We start from the raw sequence: 24,083 nt of genomic DNA, 5'->3' as shown, positions 1-24,083 counted from the left end.
ATGTCTGAACTGGAAGATAAAGTATTCTCTGTGAATAAGAAATTCCTGAAATACTAGCTCTGATGAATCTCACTTCTCTTATTAACCGAGAGATTACTTTTCATTTCTAATTCACTGCAACAGGGATTCTTCAGTAAAAGGCATGATTCCCAGATCAATATGTTGTCTTCCCAACCCCAAGACTTGCCTCATCCTCCACAGCCTCCCATATTCAGTCTTCCACTTAAAACTTAGAATCAAAAAATAGCATTGTGCCTTACCTTGGCGAGAACATTCTATTTCCACATTTCTCCCAGCACTTTCTAAAATTGCTTTGGAGACCCCTGCATGAGAAAATCAAGATGTTTACACACATCTGAAGGGTTGCCTCACAGTCTAAACGCTTTCCCCATCATTGAAGGAATCCTATACTAGAGTACTTCTGATAACAAGAAAAATTCATAAACGAACTTTTCCCAATTATGAGAAACCATGTCAAAACAATTTAAAAATTATTAATTAGTATTAATAAGACAAAGTCATAGAAACCAGTTTGGTTATAGGAACCCTACTTCATGGGCTCTACTGTGACTGTTACACTAGTCAAAATTCTGTAAGTCAAGTACCTGCTTTGAGATTAAATGATTTTGATGTTGAATTTACGATCACATCTGCCTCTTCTTTGCTGATATCTCCAGAGGCTACCTGGAAAATGATGGGCCCAATCTTCATTTCATACACTCCTAAATCAGGGTTAGAAATAGTGCCATAGAAATCTGACAAGGGAAAAGAAGATGGAGTCAGTAATAAGTCAGCAATAGCAAGAATGACTTAGGTTTCATGGTGCTCACCTGTGCCCTGCTCAACCTTCTCTTTCTCTCTCTCTGCCCCTCTATGTGATCTCTGGCAGTTATCTTGGCCCTGCCTCTGAGCCCCTGATGGTCTGTTTCTGGCAAAGGATTATAAAATATATCGAACGTGGACTTCAGTTGCTGACTGAGGTGAATTAGTCGACTTGAGCCTTTTTTTCCCACTGATTACAAGTAAAAACATGGGACAAATACAAAAAGCCACTCTCGGAGAACTGAGACGTTCACAACAGCAGGCAAATTGGGGAATGGAGTCAAAATTTGAAGCAGCAGCCTATACTGCTTCCCATTTTGTTTGGTAATTTTTCCTCTTTTCTCTCCCAGCCTTGACCCAAGCATGGCCCTCGTTACAGAACTACACAATGAAGACAGGCAGCAAAACTCTCAGAGAATCTCTGTCTTGTGGCCAGAGGACTGAGAAAATGGGTCCCCATGAGCTGAAGAGAATAGAAGAGAAGCCTCACTTTTTCCCGTACTTTTCCTTTTTAAATCTAGACCCTGTATCAAGGTGCCCTGGATATAGAACTCCACAGTGACACCACGGGGGGCTAAAACCGAAAGAGATTCTATACTCCTGTCCAAAAGAATCAGAAAAAAAAGGGGACTTGTGGTCTGAAAAGTGCCTATGTGGTATATGAGAAATCCTTGGCTTTTTGTTTGTTAGGTCCCCTCCCTACCCCCTCTGCTTTGCCCAAGGGCAACCCTGATCACACAAAATTATGAGGCAACAGAACTCACAGCTTCATCTCTGACAGAACCTTGTCCTTCTGGCCAGAAGACCTGGAAAATAGCCTTCTACAAGACAAAATGTAACGGGAATGCTGGGACAGTGAGCTGGAGAGGGTGACCCCCTGTTCTGTGTATGACTGCACATAGGTAGACCCAAGCTGCACAGCAAAGGCCTTAGGAATGGAATTGATCTTAACCACTGCCTAAACATAAGGTGAGACAGAACTTGTAGAATGAAGCTAACTGGCTGGCTGCCTATTCAAACAAAAAAAAACAATGACCATTTTCCAGAGGATTTTAACAGGACCCTAGTCGTACAACATAACGTTTAAAATGCCCATTCTTTGGACTTTCCTGATGGTCCAGTGGCTAAAACTGCAAGCTCCCAATGCAGAGGGCCTGGGGTTCAATCCCTAGTCAGGAAACTAGATCCCACATGCCACAACTAAGACCCAGTGCAGCCAAATAAATAAATATTTTTTAAAAATAAAATGCCAAAAAAAAATAAAATAAAATGCCCATGCTATAATCCAAAATTGCTTGTCACCCAACAAACCAGGAAAATGTGACCAATTCTCAAGTATAATGACGCTCAATATAGATTCTAATCTTAAAGTGACTCAGATGTTGGAATAATCAGTCTTTAAAGCCTCTACTATAACTACTATAACTCCCTGAGGTCAAAGTAAACACATTTGAATGCATGAAAATAATGTGGAATGAAAGGAAAAATCGGGGTCTCTACAGAGAAATATAAACTATAAAATAAGAATCAAATGGACATTTTAGAACTTAAAAGACAATGTTTGAAATTAAAAGTTCACTGGATAGGCTATATATAGTATAGTAGACAGAGGAAAGAATCAGTGAATTTGAAGGTAGATTAATAAATGTTATCCAGTCTGAATAACAGAGAGAAAAAAGATGGAAATTAAAAAAAAAAAAAGAACAGATCTTCAGAAATATTATCAGAAGGCTTACCATTTGTGTTATTGAAGCACCAGAGGGAGAGGAGAGAGACCAGTGCAGAAAAATATATTTGAAGAAATGACTGAAAAATTCCCAGGTCTGACGGAAGACGTACATATTCAGATTTAAAAAGATTCAGCAAACTCCCAACAGGATAAACTCAAATATACAACAGTAACTTTGACAGAGGAGAAGCATTTGGTTGGTTTTATTTCTTTAAATGTATCTATTTTTGAAAACACTTGTCACATCATCCTTAGTAGCCTCATCATCACTTAACCCACTGCACAGATTATATTTGGCCAGCCTACTCTTTCACTCCAGATCACAGAAATATGACCAGTGTCTTGCATGCTCAGGTATTTGGAATATAATTTAATATTTATCACAAATTGACTTTTTCATAAAAATCATCCTGTTTTACTTCTCACTAAACAGTTATTTAGCAATTATAAATAATTCCTCTATTTAAAAGCTTTACTGAACCTTGTGTACTTTCAGCCTTGGAAATTTTGTCACTGATGAAATTTCCATTAGCTCTTCTGGCAAATTCATCTGAGAATGCCTGGAAATACAAATATAGTTTTAACCACCACAATTCTCAGTAGATAAATGAATCTGATTCAGCCATTTTGATCCCACATGCACAAATACTTATGAGAGAACAATTCTCAAAGTATTATTTATTTTCATTATAGATTTTTAAGTTATAAAAATTCATAAACTATTTTTAGAAATATACACTATGAAAATTATCAAAGATGTGAACAAAGATATAAATACAAGGATACTGATTACAATGCTTTTTGCAACTGAGAATAAAATAAAGTTTAAAACTCCAACAGAAAAATGGTTAAATAAATTTTAGTATGCCCATATGCTGGCGTATTTACTTCCCTTGTAGCCCAGATGGTAAAGAATCTGCCCTCAATGCGAAAGACATAGGTTTGATCTCTGGGTCAGGAAGATCACCTGGAGAAGGGCATGGCAACCCACTCCAGTATTCTTGCCTGGAAAATCCCATGCACAGAGGAGCCTGGAGAGCTACAGTCCATGGGGTCACAAAGAGTCAGACACAACTACACACTAACACTTTTACTTTCATTCTGGAGTATTTGGCAGCCATTATAAACCACATTTTTAAAGAATAATTAATAGAACAGGGAAATGCTTATTTTATACTATTAAATGAAAAAAGGATGATATTAAAATACGTAGTCCCACATTTAAAAGTCCACATATATAAAAGAAGACTGGAATGAAATACAACTAAAAGAATTTATGCATTTTTTGTTCAGTTTCTACAATGAAGATGTATTACTTTCATAATCAGTAAAACTAAATATTTGCTGTTGTTAAAAATACAGTGTTAAGAGAAAGACAATCACAAGGACCCAGACACTTCAGTTTTTAACTTATTTGTACCAGAAGAGAAACAGCTAGGGTAGTAGTGTCTTGGGAGTTAGAGGCTGGAATTCCATTTCTTTGCCTGGTAGTGACACACCAATATCATCACTTTCTTCCTCCTTATTACAAGCAACAGGAAATTTTGTTGGAAATGAATAAGTGTCATCTTGACTAAAAGGCTTATACAATAACGGGAAGAGGACCAGACAGAAATGACTATAGAGCCAAGGTCTCAGGTTTAAAGACTACTACAAGCACGGTGGACAGGTGTAAAGGTAGACTGGTTTGACTCTGGAGAACTAGAGGATGGCTGCCATTCAACCACAGCAAATTGTTCAGGCTGATATCCACAGTCAATGTGCCAGAAATTTTGAATTTTTAGGTCACAGTGGACAGCTGGAGCTTAATATGACATGTTTGATTCTTAAATGCCAGCAACAGATTCAAATTTTTAAAAAAACAGCCCAAATAAAGCATATCTAGAGGCTCCATTCAGACGCTATTTGCAACCTCTATTATAGTCTCCACCTATAAATATTTCAATAAGTTTTGCTTATTTGGGGGAAAATAAAACCAAAGTTTAACTCTCTTTACAAGTCTTAAGAGAAAAAGTGTCACAGCCATGTAAGGAAAAGCAATACTATTTCCAATGGCAATAACAGTGTCTGTCTAAGCTAACCCCTTTATCAAATACTTGAAGAATTTGAATCTTTAGGAAAAATAATGAAGGCTGAGATTGCACAGAAATAGTCAGTTTCAAGGGTTCAGATCCATGTCATAGGACTCACTTCCTTCAATGAACCCAGCCATTCATTCAAAAACTCAGCATTTCATCTCTCTAGTTCATTTTATGTGTACAAATCTTAGCTCCCCAAGTAATTATGATTTGTAGGAAGGAGAGTGCATGCTACATGCCCATTCTGTAATCCATATCACTTTGTACAATGCAGGTCATAGGGAGACTGTTCAAAAAGCATTTATTGACTAGAAATGACTGTAGTTACATGGGCCAACTAAATGGACCGCATATACTGCTCAGGGGGTTTAGCTGTCTGATTAGAATTTAGATTTGCTTGCTTCCAGAGTATTTAAAGGTAGTAGCTAGAGAGAGAGAAAAAAGTATGACCTAAAAATTCAGTTGGTCCAATGATATGTGGACATCTCTTAGATTGCTAGCCTTAATCTGTTATTTCTTGCACTATTATGGAATTTTCAAACATTTAATATCATCTACTCTCCTGAGGGCAAGAATAATGGCCTCTTATTAAATGCTTCTTGTTCTCTAATGCTGAGTCCAGCAGCTTACTCACAGCTGACGTTCAGCAAATGTGAGCTGGTCGATGAACTCTCTATGACCAAAGATGGTTCTGGTATTTCTGGTTCCAACCATCTTAATCCTATGGGGATGTGCTGAGTCCTTCAGTTGTATATTATTTTTGACATTCTCCTATTTGTAGGACCACACAGTACTTTTTAGTATATATTAAAATTTCTATGTTAATATGGAAGGAAATTCTATAGATTAAAGAGGTTTAAGGGATATGTCAACTCCATTGCAATATTGGACCCTTATTTGAATTCTGATTCAAACAAACAAGCTATAAAAACAAAATAAAATATTTATGAAATAGTTTGAAATATGAACATTGACTTGATAATAGATGAAATAAAGGAATGATTGCCAATTTCTTTTAGGTGTGAAGTAGTATTGTAGTTAGGTTACTTTTTAAAAAGAATTCTAATGTCTAAAACAAATACTGAATTGATTATGGGTAAAATGTATATATGGGATCTGCTCCCAAAATAATACAGAACGAAAGGAAATAAATGGAGATAGAGATGAATCATACTGGCCATAAGTTGTTAATTATGAAGATGAATATGAATAAAGGGATTTCATTATACCACTTTGTCTAGTAGTAGTAATTTAATCGCTAAGTCGTGTCCGACTCTTGCGACCTCACAGACTGTGGCCTGCCAGGCTCCTCTGTCCATGGGATTCTCCAGGCAAGAATACTGGAATGGGCTGCCATTTCCATCTCCAGGGGATCTTCCTGACCCAGGAATCAACCCCAGGTCTCCTGCATTGCAGGCAGATTCTTTACCAACTGAGCTACAAGGGAAGCCAATTATTTTGTCTATTTTTGTATATGTTTCAAATTTTTCTTAATAAGAAGTCAAAATTTTTCTACGTTCATACATTTGCTTGAAATTTGCCATACTACAACTAGTCCACACTACTCTTTTACTTTCTTGTATGAAAATACATGAAAGAAACAACCTATCAAACCAAGAAGACACTTGAAAATGTTAGGGATCAGATGACAGAATAACCAGCAATGAACAAGACAGTACCTGAATATTTTCATGATCACTTGGTTGCAACAGAAACCAAACTTCTTGTAAAGTTCTGGGTTGATTCTTTCTACTGAATGTGAATACTTCTGAGGTAATTAATTCAGCAAAAACGTTTTTAGGAAACCCCAGATTTCCTGTTCCTATTGCTGGAAATGCAATTGAGTTTAAGGACAAACGCTCAGTGATCTCCAAACATTCTCTGATTATGTTTTCCATGATCTGAAAAGGACAAAGCACATTGTTATACATTTTTGCCTAGAAATAAGAGTTCAAACAAAAAGAACAAGAATTTAGCAGTTATGGGATCTCTGCCTACTCCTTTTTGCTTTCAACAAAAGGCAGGTTAAGGGCAGTGAGAAGGGGGAAAGAAAAATAGAGAAGTAAATGAGGAAAAGGAAGGAAGAATGTGTGAGGCCCTCCAAAAAGATTCAAACTCATTCAGCAAAGATGGAAAGAAGCAAAGCAGTTCCTGTTCTGATCCCTCGTTCTCTTCCATTCTTCATGCCCTTACCTTGCCTTCCTCACTAAAGGGTGCTATCTTCAGCACCTCCTCCCTGAGTCCCAGCAATGGTTGAGAACTACAGTACATTTATATTATTAACTGGTCCTTGGGAGAAGTCAGCTATAGCTCAAAGAAATGGCTCTGAGAATGTGATGTTATTACAGAACAGAAACAGGCAGAGTCCAATCTACTTTACACTGAGAGTTCAAAGAGCTACCTAATTTTCTGGAGAATTTAAAACCAGGTCCCACCTTCTGTGAAGACGGTTTGTTATTTCTCCAGTTCGGAGCCACCACGTGAAGCACATAGTGGCAGCGCAGATTGCAGCCGCTGGTTTGGAGAACAGTGCCCACATCAACAACCACCCCTTGTCCAGCTGTCTTCAGTTCCTCCTGGAGCTCTTGTCCTGCTTTTCCCAAGAGGGCCTTGGAAAGGGGGCCCCTATCGAGCTCAAGATCCGAGGAAATGGAGTTGACTACAACATGGGTCTTAAAAACAAAACCAACAATTTGTTTCAAATTCTAAGAAAAAACATTCATCCCAGATTACTATATTCAAGCCCCTGGACTTGGCACAGTGGGAGACAACTAAGATGATTACGTTTTCAGAGATTAAAATACCACCTCAAAAGAGAGACACTTATTTAAATAACACTCTAGCACAAAAAGTAACTGTCAAAAAGCAACACATAAATGGTAGGGACTCACCAAAGGAGTCCAGAGGAAGCGCCTTCAGAGGTTAGTGAAGACAGTATGAGCAACACGGTGTCTGAGAAATGGGAATAGTTGCTGCAGGCAGAGAGAGATGGGGAATTCAGTCAGGAGGGGGAACAGCATGGACAGAAGCAGGGTAGGTTGTGAGCAGCAGGCAGATTAGTTTGACCTGCTAGAGAGCTTTCACAGCAAAATGGAACCAGCCAGGCTAGGAATACTACACACCGGGTAGACTGCAAGGCCTTGAGTCCCAAGTCAACTGGGCTTCCAGGCATCAGTGAAGAGCCGTGGGATCTTTTCCAGCATTACAATTAATATGAGCAGATTAATCAGGCTTGACTAAGACACCAAGAGAAGACGGGAGAGGGAATGGGACCAAATGGTTGTCAAAGTTACCCCACAAGGGTCACTGAGAAGTGATGCAAAGCAGATCTGTGGCAGCAGAAGCCACACACCTATGGGAGTGGAAGGCATGGAAGAAATGTCTTACTACTCAGTGTCCAAGGTGAATGAGCATCGGAACTCATTCCAATTACTGACCCCAGGCTGAAAGAGATTTCTGTTTATTTGCTTGGTTTTTTCGATGAGAAACAAAACTACTTCTATATTTTGAATTATAGCAATGCACATTCCAATCCTAGATCTATCATTTGCTTTCTGTGAGACTTGGGCCAAATACTTAACCCCTCAAAATGTCATTCTTCATCTGTGAAATGAGAATAATAATCCTGGAATCCGCCTCATAGCATTGAATGAGAAAATGAATGCCACGCTTGGGAGAGTGCCTGGCACATAGTAAACAGGCAGTGTTAGCTATTATTCTTATGATTATGATTTAAGCTGACTGTAAGTAAAACTCAAAATTTTTACAACCTCTTTCCATATTTTAAGCTAAAGTGAAAAATATTTTAAACAAAATAACTTGAACAAAAAAAGAGGATGACCCACAAGATGGGAGAAGATATTTGCAAATCGTATATCTGTTAAAGGATCTGTATCCAGAACATACAAAGCACTCTTAAAATTCAGTAGTAAAAACATAATTTAAAAGTGGGCAAAGGTTGCGAATAAATTTTTCTCCAAATAAGATATGCAAATGGCCTTCCCTAAGAATCTCTGCTCCAAGACTGCTCACAACCCCCCATTTGGGGAAACACAGCAGGGGACCTTCCAGCACTGTTTGGATGTTACAGCCTGTGTCGAAAAAGTTGCTAAATACAGTTTTTAGAAACACAGCACTCCTTGACAGATCTACAAGAACTGCTGCTGCTGCTGCTGCTGCTAAGTCACTTCAGTCGTGTCCGACTCTGTGTGACCCCATAGATGGAAGCCCACCAGGCTCCCCCGTCCCTGGGATTCTCCAGGCAAGAACACTGGAGGGGGTTGCCATTTCCTTCTCCAATGTGTGAAAGTGAAAGTGAAGTTGCTCAGTCGTGTCCGACCCTTAGCGACCCCTAGCCCCACATAATACCCAGACCTTCCCCAGATCCACTTTCTACCTTCCTCCCCACATTTTCTTACTGGCGTTGGGAGTTGAGAGCCCCTCAGACTCAGTACACTCCAGATTACTGTCCTCTGTCTCCATCTTATGCTCTAATTTTTCTGTATCTGCTATTAGAGAATTTGACAGGAAATTAATCTTAGATTTGCCAAAGTATGACAAGTGTAAAAGCACTGAAAAAGTATAGAGAGTCATGTAAACATTAGCTATTATTGTGGATTTTCACATTTGCTGGAAACTAGTGATCTGAGTACATTATCAATTCCCACAAATAACTGACCAGTTTCAATTAGTGAGCACCTTGGTGAAGTAGCCCAATTTTCTAAGGAAACCTATTTCAAGGCAAGGATGGAGGACATGGGATTTCCCCCTTGATCCTAATCTCCCTTTGACAGTAGGCTAACTGGAGCTCCCAGCACCCTGGGGGTTATTCTGAAAACAGGGGCACTCACTATAGCATTCTGTACATCTCCTTTCACCAACAGGATCCTCAGGCCTTCTGGGGTCAACAGACTTGATCCATTTCCATGATCTTTCCCCAAGTCGGACTGGACTGCTGCTGGTAAACTGGGCAGGGAAGCAATATCAGGCAGGGTGTCTTTAAATACACTTTTGGCACTTTCAGCAAAGGCCTCAACAGTCTTCTCAGCTATATCCACAAGGTAAATCTCTTTCAAGGTACATCCATCCTTCTTACACTGGAACCATTCCTTGATCGCCAAAACAATGGTCTCCACACACTGGGATAGAGGAAAGCTTAAGGTTCTGGAACTAATAGCAGGGATGGCTATGGATCGGTACTTGTGTTTTACGGCCAAATTGAGACTTTCTTTCACAGCAGTCTTTAGCTGCCACACACATTTCTGGGTCTCATCACTCTTCCACTGGGGCCCCACTGCATGGATCACATGTTGGTATGGGAGCTTTCCTGCTTTCGAGATGACGGCACAGGGAGGTAAGATCTTGCCCTTTCTCTTCAATATCTGGTCACAGTCTTCTTGAAGCTCAGGGCCAGCTGCTCTTAGAAGAGCAGCGGCCAAGGCCCCCCTAAGCTTGAGTTCCTCATTGGCCGCATTCACCACCACCTGGACGGGAAAGTGCGTCAAGTCGCCTTGCTGCACAATTAGCGAGACTCCAGGAGCTAAATCTGTCCGAAATAAGCACCTCTGTCCATCAGTGCCACCTCCCTCCTTTTCTTCATCTTTCTTCAGTTCAATAAAACAACCAAATAATCTTCTAACTTCACCTTTATAATACCGAGCTTTATCCTGGAAGAACTGACCAGCTCCCGGTTTATCGATACGGACGCTTTTAACACACACCGAATCCAAGGTTTGTCTGACAATTTTCATTCCCTCCAGGACTTTGGCCTTTGGGCCAATTAGTAAAATGCCTTTTTGCTTATTCTCAGGATTAAAATGTACCTGAACATTCATCTTCCTTATCTTTGGCCAGATTTGCTTTTCTGCTTTTAAATAATTAACAATTAAGGAAGTCTTGACTCCAACCCATCTCTCTATTTTTGTGTGCTTTTCCACGAAGTCAAAAAGCAAGTCATAGATTTCATTTACTTCTCTTACACAGCCGGCAATGATGACCTGGGCTGCAGTTTCTGAAGTTACCTCCTGGATTACTACAGTCTTTGAAGAGGAATTGTGTTTCTTACACAAATTTCCAGTGAGCCCTTTCCAATTCTTGCCGTTAAGGACTTCTCTGTTTTCAACATCAATGCACTTATAAATTAAGGCACTGACCATTTGCTTTTCAGCTTCCAATAAGACTTCAGAAGAAGAGCCAGTTAAGAGGACAGTTGTGCCCTCTAGCTCGTAAACTGCAAGAATGTTCTGTGTTATAAAGAGAGACTTAGAGAATTCTGCACAGTCAACCTGTTGCAGAAACTGGAAAACCTCAGGGTGAACATGAATGTTTCTCTGAGCCATGGTGTATACCTTTTCCTGGATTTCACACTTTACTTTATACACTTCTGCAGGGAGTCCTTTGAAGCACATGTGTTGAGAGGCTTCATCATAATAAATTTCCACCTCTGGGCACTCCGTGTGGAGCCGCTCTTGTATGCCGTTATGCAAAAGAAGTGAATACTTGCTTGAAGTAATGGCCAGTTTTTGTTTCATACTTTGCTCTTCTCTTTTAATTTTTTGAATGGTGCTTTCTATTAAGTCCTTGATTTGTGGCTCAATGTTTTGTACATCCTCTGACTTCCCCACTAAGGTTACAATGCTTGTGAGTGCATCAAACTCAATCAGAATCCTGTCGTCTTCTAAACTGTCTTTAATGGTGTCCCACACTGTTGGATCCACTTTAAATGGGGTCACTGTATATTTAGACCTGATGTCAGAGAAAAGTGTGGAAGCATCTTTCCGCCAAGTCTTGACTCTTAGTCTTCCTTGATTGACTAACGTGGCTGCAGGCCTGATGATCACTTCACTGTTGAGCTGGCACCACGTCAACTCACAGTGACAACGTCTCACTTCATCATGTATCTCCTCAGTCAGATGACTCTTTTTCTGCAAGAATTTCCATAAGGAAAGATCCAGTGGTTCTCTGAATGACGCTGGAAGCTTGATCAGAGGCTTCTCCTCCCCATACAAGGCTGTGCCCAAAGAAGGATAGTATGGGAACACAGAGAGTGGCATATTATTGAGGTCAAGTTTCTTGGTCATGATGGTGTCCATCACTTAAAGGAAAGAAATAAAATAAACTCAGTATAATATGTTTCCGAAGCAAAATTAAGCAAACAAATTTTCCTATTCTGGAGGGAAAAAAAATCCTAATGTTTGTAAGAACTCTGATGCTACAACATGCTTTTAAAAAGCAGCACTACTCCCAGAGTGCTCAAATATAAATTGATATGTATTAATACTACACAGGTATTCCTTGTGCCATGGAATAACTACTTTCCAGCCAAGAGCATTCTATACTGAAATTCTGTTAGGTAAATCCTATTCTGTTAAGTAAATTCTATAATAACACTAATATATATTATCACCACCAGATAAAGAAAGAGAGAGGAGTTTGGTCACAAGCATGAGGAGGGTGTTTGCTCCAGTGTGAAGAATGTTTTTGTTCTTAAAGCAAAGCTCATCTAGAAATCATGTTATTTATTTCTTCCTGCAATTTCTTCCTGTACAGTTGCAGAAATTTAGATTTCATATATGATTTAGATTCCATTAATAAGAGAACAAAGCTAGTGGAGGTGATGGAATTCCAATTGAGCTATTTCAAATCCTGAAAGATGATGCTGTGAAAGTGCTGCACTCAATATGTCAGCAAATTTGGAAAACTCAGCAATGGCCACAGGACTGGAAAAGGTCAGTCTTCATTCCAATCCCAAAGAAAGGCAATGCCAAAGAATGCTCAAACTACCGCACAATTGCACTCATCTCACACGCTAGTAAAGTCATGCTCAAAATTCTCCAAGCTAGACTTCAGCAATATGTGAATCGTGAACTTACAGATGTTCAAGCAGGTTTTAGAAAAGGCAGAGGCACCAGAGATCAAATTGCCAACATCCGTTGGATTATGGAGAAAGCAAGAGAGTTCCAGAAAAACATCTATTTCTGCTTCATTGACTATGCCAAAGCCTTTGACTGTGTGGATCACAATAAACTGTGGAACATTCTGAAAGAGATGGGAATACCAGACCACCTGACCTGCCTCTTGAGAAACCTGTATGCAGGTCAGGAAGCAACAGTTAGAACTGGACATGGAACAACAGACTGGTTCCAAATAGGAAAAGGAGTACGTAAAGGTTGTATATTGTCACCCTGCTTATTTAACTTATATGCAGAGCACATCATGAGGAACGCTGGGCTGGAAGAAGCACAAGCTGGAAGCAAGATTGCCAGGAGAAATATCAATAACCTCAGATATGCAGATGACACAACCCTTATGGCAGAAAGTGAAGAGGAACTCAAAGGCCTCTTGATGAAAGTGAAAGAGGAGAGTGAAAAGGTTGGCTTGAAGCTCAACATTCAGAAAACTAAGATCATGGCATCTGGTCCCATCACTTCATGGGAAATCGATGGATAAACAGTGGAAACAGTGTCAGACTTTACTTTTTTGGGCTCCAAAATCACTGCGGATGCTGATTGCAGCCATGAAATTAAAAGACGCTTATTCCTTGGAAGGAAAGTTATGACCAACCTAGACAGCATATTAAAAAGCAGAGACATTACTTTGCCAACAAAGGTCCGTCTAGTCAAGGCTATGATTTTTCCCGTGGTCATGTATGGATATGAGAGTTGGACTGTGAAGAAAGCTGATCACCAAAGAATTGATGCTTTTGAACTGTGGTGCTGGAGAAGATGCTTGAGAGTCCCTTGCACTGCAAGGAGATCCAACCAGTCCATTCTAAAGGAGGTCAGTCCTGGGTGTTCACTGGAAGGACTGATGCTAAAGCTAAAACTCCAATACTTTGGCCACCTCATGTGAAGAGTTGACTCACTGGAAAAGACTGATGCTGGGAGGGATTGGGGGCAGGAGGAGAAGGGGACGACAGAGGATGAGATGGCTGGATGGCATCACCGACTCGATGGACATGAGTTTGAGTGAACTCCGGGAGTTAGTGATGGACAGGGAGGCCTGGCATGCTGTGATTCATGGGGTCGCAGAGTCGGACATGACTGAGTGACTGAACTGAACTGAATACTTCTAAGAGGTGGTGCATAATAATAATTATCATAATTTACTGTGTGTCAGACAATATTCTAAGTGGTTTATGTATATAACCCTCACAACAACCTTTTGAGTAGAGACACTATGGTTATCATCCTTATTTACATATGATAAAACTGAAGCTAGGAGATGTTAGATAACTCAAATAGGGTCACATAGACTGAAAACGGGGCTTCCAGGTGGTGTAGTGGTGAAGAATCCGCCTGCCAATGTAGGAGACTCAAGAGATGCAGGTTTGATCCCTGATTCAGGAAGATTCCCTGGAGTAGGAAATGACAACCTGCTCCAGTATTCTTGCCTGGAAAATCCCATGGATAGAGGAGTCTGGTGTGCTACAGTCCATGGGATCACAAAGAGTCGGACATGACTGAGCACACACAGACTGTAAATATTTAAGCTAAGATTCAAGCCAGTGTCAGTCTTAACCCCAAAGCCCATGCTCTTGCCCCTCTTCCAGGGGTTCCAAACCAAGGCCATCCTCATGGTCATCAGACAACCCAGCCCCAGAGACTCTGATTCAGTAAGTCTTGCATCTCCCCTGTCCCTGTGCTAATGCCCTTCTTGTCACATCTACTGGGACATCTACTGGTGTGTGTGTGTGTGTGTGTGTGTATAGAGGTACTCTTCTCCCCCATGCCCCTCCTCATTTGTGTTTAGTTGTTAGACAGGTACAAGGGGTCTAAGCAGGAAGGGAATTAGAATGAACTCCAGTAGCAACTTGGATTAAAGCAGTATCTTGTGAAAAGATGTCAAAAATAACTTCACCTTGTGCACAATTGGCCCCTAAGCCTGGAGCCAGACCTAATGAAAAGAACATGACCTTTGCAGGCTCAGACACATGGCTTCAACTTCCCACCATGGCCTGGAACAGGCTCTGCGTATCAGCGAGTACCCCCATGCCAAGCACTGCGCAGATACAATTTAATCTGATCCTCACAACATTCCTCTGAGGTAAGTAGTAATGTGAGCCCCATATTATAGATGGAAAAAACAGAGACTTTGGTGGGTTAAAGTAACTTCCTCAAGATCACAAAGCTAGTAAGCACCAAAGCCAGGCATTTGAACTCAGGTCTGTCTGACCCAAGAAACCATCAAAGATGTCACCTTTATGTGCCTTAAGATCACCATCCTGTTTTTCTCCTCTGTTAAAAAAAAAAAAAGTAACTATATAACTGCACAGATTCTTATGGGGATTCAGCGAGATACTGTGACAGAAAACACAGCAAAAAATCTCATGTACGACAAGCATTCAGTAAAAGTGCCCTTCCTGACAGGGTGGAATATATGGAGAGAGTAACATGGAAACATACATTACCACATGTAAAATAGACAGGCAATTGGAATTTGCTGTATGACTCAGGGAACTCAAACCAGGGCTCAGTGACAACCTAGAGGGGTGGGATGGGGCAGGAGGTGGGAGGGAACATAAGTAAACCTATGGCTGATTCATGTTGATGTTTGGTAGAGTATACAATACTGTAAAGCAAACATCCTTCAATTAAAAAAAATTTTTTTTTAAAGAGTGTCTTCCTTAAGGTTTTGTGAATCAAATTCTGTGAAGCTGAACAAAAGTTTCAGATAATAACATAATTTTTAATTCAGCTTTATCTACAGTTTGCCTCCTTATTAACTGTTCATAAATGGTAAAATATCCTCCAAGAAAAATTAATGTTCCAGATGCAGAGGAGATTGGGGGAAAGTGGAGAAGTTAGCACAGATTATGGTGTCAGTTCAGTTCAGTTCAGCTCAGTTGCTCAGTCGTGTCCGATTCTTTGTAACCCCATGGACTACAGCAGGTCAGGCTTCTCTGTCCATCACCAACTCCCAGAGCTTGCTCAAACTCATGTCCATCGAGTTGGTGATGCCATCCAACCATCTCATCCTCTGTCATCCCCTTCTCCTCCTGCCTTCAATCCTGCCCAGCATCAGGGTCTTTTCCAATGAGTCAGTTCTTCCCATTGGGTGGCTAAAGTTTTGGAGCTTCGGCATCAGTCCTTCCAATGAATAATCAGGACTGATTAGGATTAACTAGTTTGATCTCTTTGCAGTCCAAGGGACTATCAAGAGTTTTCTCCAACACCACAGTTCAAAAGCATCAATTCTTTGGTGCTCAGCCTTCTTTATGGTCCAACTCTCACATCCATATGTGACTACTGGAAAAACCATAGCTTTGACTAGATGGATCTTTGTGGGCAAAGTAATGTCTCTGCTTTTTAATATGCTGTCTAGGTTTGTCATAGCTTTTCTTCCAAGGAGCAAACGTCTTTTAATTTCATGGCTGCAGTCACCATCTGTAGTGATCTGGAGCCCAAGAAAATAAAGTCTGTTCTGTTTCCATTGTTTCCCCGTTCATGGTGCCAGACTCAGGTTCAAATCCTGGCTCTGTTACTTACTAGCTGTGTAACCTTGGTCAAGTTATTTGACCCTCCTGTGCCTCAGTATCTTCGGATCACAGTAATCTAATAGCAGTGCCCATGAGCAATGTCTATGAATGCACTTGGTAGCACCCTGTAGAGCTATGCAAACATAAGTCATAATCATAAGAAGGCACAGCCAGAGAAAGGGAAAACCAGTGTATCCCAGGCACAGAAAATGGGAACTGAGTGAATTTTGAACAGGAGGTGTGGGCAACATAGTCAGATGTTGTGAAGAGGTCAGGGCAAAGAGTAACCTTTGAGAGTGCCCTTCAGATGTGGTCTGCTGCTGCTAAGCTGCTAAGGCACTTCAGTCGTGTCCGACTCTGTGTGACCCCATAGACGGCAGCCCACCAGGCTCCCCCGCCCCTGGGATTCTCCAGGCAAGAACACTGGAGTGGGTTGCCATTTCCTTCTCCAATGTGTGAAAGTGAAAAGGGAAAGTGAAGTCGCTCAGTCATGTCTGACTCGTAGCGACCCCATGGACTGCAGCCTACCAGGCTCCTCTGTCCATGGGATTTTCTAGGCAAGAGTACTGGAGTGGCTTGCCATTGCCTTCTCCCAGATGTGGTCTAGCATAAAATAAATCTGAATGAAATAGTTCCCAATATTATACATACATATGTAGCATAGACATTCCGAGGACACATCCAAGATGCTCTCAAGATGCTTGAAAGCTTCATAGCTGTCAACTCCCAGCTTACATCAGGTTATTTTGTAGAGTAATAGCTTTATGTAGCTTTCTCCCTGGGCCCAAGGCCAGAGTGAGAGAGATTTAAAGCACATGCAACAGAAGCTCTTCTTTTGTCCCTTTGCCCAAGGAACGCTAGGTCTTCCACTCCATTTTAATCCAAACCATACCTTAGACTGTTCTAAATGCCTATGTCTCTTTTGCAGTCTCTTATACAGGGTTTAGGTTACCATTTTTCTAAATTCCATATATATGCGTTAATATACGGTATTGATGTTCTTCTTTCTGGCTTACTTCACTCTGTATAATTGGCTCCAATTTCATCCACCTCATTAAAACTGATTCAGTCTTTGGGACTCTGTGGGAGAGGGTGAAGGTGGAATGATTGGAGAGAATGGAATTGTAGCATGTATATTATCATAAGTGACCAGTCCAGGTTCGACGCATAAATTTTCCTCTGTTCATTTCTTTGCATTTGTGCTTTTTTAATAAAATTCTTTTTTAGAAATAAAAAAAATAAAAAAAAAATAAAATTAATGTCCTGCTCATTGCATGGCATTGTTTATCATAAAAAAAAAAAAAAAACAAACCATACCTTCACTGCAATTTCCCAACACATAAAAGCTAAAAGGAGTTCCCTCCAAGTACCCCCCGTGAAATAGTTTAAGTAAGTGGCATTCCACATGATTCTGTTTCATGCTCCCTCTGTTAATCCCAAGCATAACATCCTTTCTTCCCCTAAAAAGTCTGGGTCCCTAATTCCTACTCCTCAGCCTTGACCTCTGAATATCAGCTAAATCTCTTAGCTGACTTTGCACATGCCTTAGAGAACTGGCAATCTATGTCTAAGAAACCCTCAGAAGTGCTTCCCAAAGGTTCAGCAGAATGAGGTTTTCAGAGTTGCCACAAAGAACAATCCCACAGGCATCCACTGAGCATGTGAAACCACCACTGTTAATTTCTGAATGATGACACTGACAGGTGAAAAGGGAAGTAAAGATACTTTATAGAAACTGTGTGTGTTTCTGAGTATATCTTTACTTGTTGAAATTAACTTGAGATTTCTATCAAATGTAGAGCTAAAACACAGATAACCTCTTTACAATAAAACAATATCTCAAAGATTCTAAGAATTATATATTTTTATAATTTTTATATATTTTTCAATCTATCATAAGTAGAGACTCATGAGAGAATCTCCTTATAGCTTTCAAAAACTTGCCATTACTTCTCCAAATTTTGAATCACTGGTTTCACCAAGTATCACATACCGGATATACAGGATTACTACTTGGGTTTCCGAGAAAAAATAAAACGTTTAACTGTTAAGATCTACTACAACATTTTCAGTTACGCCATGTACCGTTTACAAAATTAATATTAATAGATATTACCTTTTCTGTCAAAAAATTCAATCAGTGCTGAACTCTCCTCAGGAAAATATTCGATGCTGGCAACTCTTCCCCCTCCATTATGAGGATTTTCAAATAAACATTTTAAATCACGGTCATGAACACCAGGTGGCAGGTTTTCAACTCGAATTGTTTTTGTCACTTCCAGAAGTCTTGCAGAAAGCTGAAGTTTTTTCACTGAATGGTGCGTGGGACATTCACCAACAAATTTCAAGGCATCTACAAACCATAATCAATTAATCAATCAAAAAATTATATCTTTATATTGTATAGAAGAAACTGTCTGAATATTAATTGAGAAAAAGGAAGCAGGCTAACCACTCAATTTTTAAATGCAAGATTTTAATTCCCACAGGAGACTCTATATGCCAATAGATTCCCTGGAAGCTTCTGAAAAACAGTGCAAACAGGAATGTCTTGCCGGGATTGCTGACACTGAGTCATGTCCCTGCCTTTAGTCACGGCTCTCTCCACCCTTCCTTGACATCACTACCTGAATGCATCTCTGCAACGCAAATCTTATTTCACTCTTTCCTCAAATCCTGAAATGACTCCCCATCACTTGCAGGCATGAGTTTAAGCTCCTTAGTGAGGCTTACAATGCCCTTGGCTATCTGACCCCAAACTAATTTCTAAATATCACCTCTGTTTATTACCTCCATTTATTTTATTTTCCATATTGACACACAACCCAGTCATTCTTTCAAAAGCCCCACTCTCTCTTGCCTTTGTATATATAATTCCCTGTGCCTAAAATGCCCTTCTCCAATGTTTTTATCCTGCTCCTGTTCCTCCTTCTGGACTCGGTCCAATTATCTCTTTCAAATTAATAAATATTGATAGTGAGTCCATGATGTACAAGACACCATGCTAGGATCTGGGGATACAGGGATGAATATAACAGGTCCTTGAAAGTTCACCATCCAAGAGGGAAGAAGTCTTGAAAGCAAACAAATGGTCTATTTGGGGATCAAATGAGGTGGGAAAACTAAGGCTGGGAATCAGACAAGGATTCCCAGAGTAAGTAGTCACTGATCTGAGTTTCGAAGGATAAAGAAGAGTTTATCAGAGAGATAAGGGGAGGAAGCAGCTTTTCAGGTGGCTCAGTGGTAAAGAATCTGCCTGCCAGTGCAGGAGACTGGGGTTCAATCCCTGGATTGGGAAGATCTCCTGGACCCACTCCAGTATTCGTGCTCGGATAATCCCATGGACAGAGGAGCCTGATGGGCTACAATCCATGGGTTTGCAAAGAGTGGACATGACTGAGCAACTGAGCATGCAAGGGGAAGAAACATTTCAGGCAGAGGGACTAGTAGGTCGTATAAACAACAGCATATCTGAGATCTGATAGCCTGTTACTTCTGGAGTATAGACATCAAAGAAGACAAAGTCACCACGTTGGGTTCCCTTTCCTCCCATTCCCCACAGCCTGCTGTTCACAGCTGAGAAAAGCAGCTTTTCCTCCTGCATCTTCATTACTGACTTATGAATGGGTTTCTTCCTGCCCCATATGTGTTTCTCAAGAGCCGGAACCAAGAATTATTCACTTTTGTACCTACAGCCCCTAGACTAGTACCTCACACCTAAAAGCAAGTCAACTTAGTTTTACCTTTATAAGAAATAATCATAAATTTGAACCTGTGCTGGTTGATTAAGATCAACCATCCCACTGCCATCATGGAATAGTGAGGGCTTGAAACTGGCAAATTTCCTTGTCTTCTGCAGATAGCTCTTCCAGTTTCAGAAACTGTCCACAGACTCCCCACACAGACCTTAAAGAGCATGCACTTTCTGCAGCACCTGCATTAATTCATCTCTGCATATGTGATAACCACGCAAGTACTAAGGAAATATATGGTAAAGGGAATAAGAGAACAGGCTCTGTAGTGGTGGGCTGCCTCGGTTCAAATCTAGCTCTTCCAGGTACTAGCATCTTTGTCTCCCCAACTGTAAAATGAGGGACAATAATAACCTCAGAAGGCTGTTGAAAGGAACAAATAAATTGACACATGGAACAAACTTAGCATAGTACCTGACTTACAGTGGCACTATATGAATGTTTACTGCTATTACTATTACTCTCCAATAAGTCCAGTTAAGTAACACAGATCAATATTTACTCCTCTCAGTGAGATAACACACAGGAAACACCGAGTCCTCTGCTCGGAATCTCTTTAATAACCTGAGACTTCAGATTTCTATTTGGGTGTGTTACTTCTGTCTCACTTCTCTCTGTCTCTGTTTCTCTCTCTCACACACACACACGCACACCTACACACAACTCACACAATAAAGTTTGTTTATTAAACATACCAGAATTTGGTTTCAAGATGAATTTGCTTCTCTTTCAAAATAAGAAATCAATATTAACTTACTAGCTACTAGAGGGGCTTCCCTGGTGGTTCAGATGATAAAGAATCTGCCTGCAATTCAAGAGACCTGAGTTTGATCCCTGGATCAAGAAAATCCCCTAGAGAATGAAATGGCAACCCACTCCTGCCTGGAGAATTCCATGGACAGAGGAGCCTGATGTGCTATTAGAAAGAATGAAGCTTTCAGAGACATTCCATAAGCTAGGTGTTCCAAACCCCAAAGTGTAGTGCAAAGAAGGCTGACAAATGGAGCATCACTTGATCTTACCAGTATATGTTTGAAAGGTAACTACAGCCACATTAAAGTCTCGTATAAATTCCAATTTAAAGTCATCATACGTCAGGCCACTTATATTTTCCACTAACAAGATTAACATCATATCAGTCACATATGCCTTGAGATTTTCAAATGCAACCAAAGAGGAAATATCTTCACATTCTTTTGGGGTGTCTTCCTCTTTTTCTGATCTTCTACTGAGAGAGAGGTCTTCCTCTAGTTCTTTTGATGCATCTGATTTTAGGGAGACAAAAGGGTACAAGATGTTAGATTTCTCTATCATGTTCTTAGCAAAATAAATTATCATTGGCTAATATGTAAAATAGATAGCCAATGGGCATTTGCTATATGACTCAGGGAACTCAAACCAGGGCTCTGTAACAACCTAGAGAGGTGGGGTGGGGAGGGAGGTGGAAGGGAGGTTCAAGAAAGAGGGGACATATGGATATCTATGGTTGATTCATGTTGATGTTTGACAGAAACCAACACAATACTGTAAAACAATTATCCTTCAATTAAGAATAAATAAATGTAAAAAAATTATCACAGGCTAATTACACTGTGATACTTCTTCCTTTCCTGGTTTCAAAGTTGACAAAAGTTACACAAGTAACATGTCAATTATGTCTCAGTAAAACTAGAATAAAGAAAAATTAAGAATTGGGGAAAAAATGGATCTTAGAAGATTTTCAACTTAATTTAGTTAAAAATAAAAAGTGTATAGAACAGTCTTTTGGATTCTGTGGGAGAAGGCGAGGGTGGGATGATTTGGGAGAATGGCACTGAAACATGTATATTATCATATGTGAAATGAATCGCCAGTCCAGGTTCAATGCATGATACAGGATGCTCGGGGCTGGTGCACTGGGATGACCCAGAGGAATGATATGGAGAGGGAGGTAGGAGGGGGGTTCAAGATGGGGAACACATGTACACCCGGGGCGGATTCATGTCAATGTATGGCAAAACCAATACAATACGGTAAAGTGATTAGCCTCCAATTAAAATAAATAAATTTTTTTTAAAAAGTAGTATTTGATATCATGCTGATCATGATTATGTTCAATTCTATTACACTCTTTTCTGCCTTGTTTCTCTGAGGAACCTGCCTTGCTTTTCATAACACTTGACATATATTTCTATCACAGCACCATATTACAGCTATTGAACCAAGCTTCTCCAAAGCAAGGGACATATTTATTCATCTTCGTATTTCTGGCTCATGGTATACAGCTGAGGCTCAATAAATGTTTGCTGAATTGAAGATTTACTGCTTAGATTACTGAAGGAAAGCAAGAATATCCAATGATGCCCAAACATGGGCATCACCTAACATATTATGTTCTGAAAAGCAGTAATTTCCAATCACTGGAGAGGAAAAAGGATTCTTACAGCAAATGACTAAGGAATGCATATGGAAGATAAAATAGCGCAGAGAATTATGTGTATACCTCAAACTTATGGGATAGCAACCACCCCAGTCAGCTTGTACCTCTCCACCGTGACCAAAAAGAGTTACATATACAGCTGACCCTTGAACAACATGGGAATTAGGAGCCCAACCCCCTGCACAGTCAAGTATCTGTATATAACTTTGACTCCTCAGAATCCTAACGACTAATAGCCCACTGTTGACTGGAAGGCTTACAATAACATGAATGGTTGATTAACACATATTTTTTACATTATATGTACATCTACATACATTTTATGTGTTCATGACATAACTAATTTTTTCTTAACTTGTTCAGTATTTCTAAGCTATGTGGTTCATCTGTGAATTTATTCCAATTGTCACAAATTTCCAAAAATTTTTCAAATATATTTATTGAAAAAAATTCATGTACAATTTGATCCACACAGTTCAAATCCAGGTTTTTCAAGGGTTAACTGTATACAGAAGAAGAAGATCAGTCTCACACTATGCTTGTGCCCTGAAGCATGATGAGTATGTCACGATCTTTAGACATTCTGTGAGCAACTATCCCATTAGTGCCCTATGTTCAGGGCACTGGTTGTGTGGTGATGGGTACATACAAAAACATTGGAAAAGGAAATTACCAATTTTCTAAAGGAGGTACACAAAAAATAAAAATAAGAAAGGGAGTTGACATTATTATGGCAGAGTAAATGCTATCTGCTCACCAAACCCATTTTGTTTTCATCCTGGGCAACATTTCTGAAAACTATTAACTCCATTCCAGTTAATTTCAAGAGTCCTAGCCTTAGGGCCATTGTCAAGATACAGTGTGAAGCAACTATTCAACAAAGAACCTCTTCTTCCAACTCTTAAAGGGGTCAACTTAAGTATCTTGTTGAAGACCACCCCAATTCCTGGCTGGTTACTACAATTAGAGTCAAGCTCAGGTTACAACAGGTTTAGTAAATGCATCTAAAATCTCCAGGACATTGGTGGAATGAGGCTGATTGGCTCTCCCTGAGTACATACTTGGAGCATTAAGCAAATCCGAAACAGTGCTAACAAATCAGTTAAGACAGAGTTAGGCTGAAATCTAGGAAACCATAAGAAACACAGACTTGATTAATTCCAGAAATAGTACAGATATAAATGTACTACAAATATAAAACCACTTTCTGGTACAAAATTGAGCTTGAAGGTACAGCATGCAAGGAATCTTTCAAGAAACAGATAAGGGCTTAGGGAGTCACAGTCAACAAATACTGGGAGTTGGGCGGGCCATATCTGAAGAAGACAAAGCAGAACTTCCTCTAAAGAGACAAAAAAATTCCTGTCTCATAAGAAGCAGGAGCTTCTCAACCATGCATACTATATTCTACAGTTGAACAGTACATCCATGTTAGGTAGAAACAATCTATACATCCCTATCCAGGCATTTTGCCAAGTTAAGGCAGCTCTCATCCCAGAGCCATTTTCAGAAAAGGTAAGTTGCAAAAATCTAAACACGTTCTTAAGAAAATTTCAATTTTAGAGGACAGACAATATTTAAACTTTTCTTGGGAATTCCCCTTCCCTAAGGTTTGGATATATGGATCACCTTCTTTTTCCTGCTTGGCCATTCAGCCCAGTCCATCTTCCTCCCATTTAGAACAGCATGCTTAGCCAGGAAAACTGGCATCTTCTTTAACAAACGTCAGGTGGCACACAGGCCAACACCCAGACACAAGTCAAGCAGCAGAGTCCACAACAGCTACTGGATTGCTGGCTGTTTCCTA

General features: G+C 40.1%; 1 protein-coding gene across 1 annotated transcript in view; it reads right to left on the bottom strand.

The window, feature by feature from the left end:
* Window positions 1-24,083, bottom strand: part of PARP14 (poly(ADP-ribose) polymerase family member 14) — a 47,348-nt gene that overhangs the window by 15,668 nt on the left and 7,597 nt on the right. Inside the window, exons 4-11 of the mRNA XM_055394773.2 lie at window positions 20,880-21,122; window positions 18,222-18,458; window positions 9,480-11,722; window positions 7,065-7,301; window positions 6,309-6,530; window positions 3,033-3,111; window positions 606-755; window positions 261-323 (exon numbers count right to left, since the gene is read on the bottom strand). Coding sequence (XP_055250748.2) covers window positions 261-323; window positions 606-755; window positions 3,033-3,111; window positions 6,309-6,530; window positions 7,065-7,301; window positions 9,480-11,722; window positions 18,222-18,458; window positions 20,880-21,122 — 3,474 coding nt within the window. The remainder of the gene's footprint in view (window positions 1-260; window positions 324-605; window positions 756-3,032; window positions 3,112-6,308; window positions 6,531-7,064; window positions 7,302-9,479; window positions 11,723-18,221; window positions 18,459-20,879; window positions 21,123-24,083) is intronic.

The sequence above is a fragment of the Moschus berezovskii genome, chromosome 1, assembly GCF_049115385.1.
Source record: "Moschus berezovskii isolate FMDL1 chromosome 1, NW_MosBer_1.0, whole genome shotgun sequence".
Lineage (NCBI taxonomy): Eukaryota > Metazoa > Chordata > Mammalia > Artiodactyla > Moschidae > Moschus > Moschus berezovskii.
The sequence above is the reverse complement of the archived record's forward strand: the minus strand, read 5'-3'. Positions and strand labels throughout refer to the sequence as shown.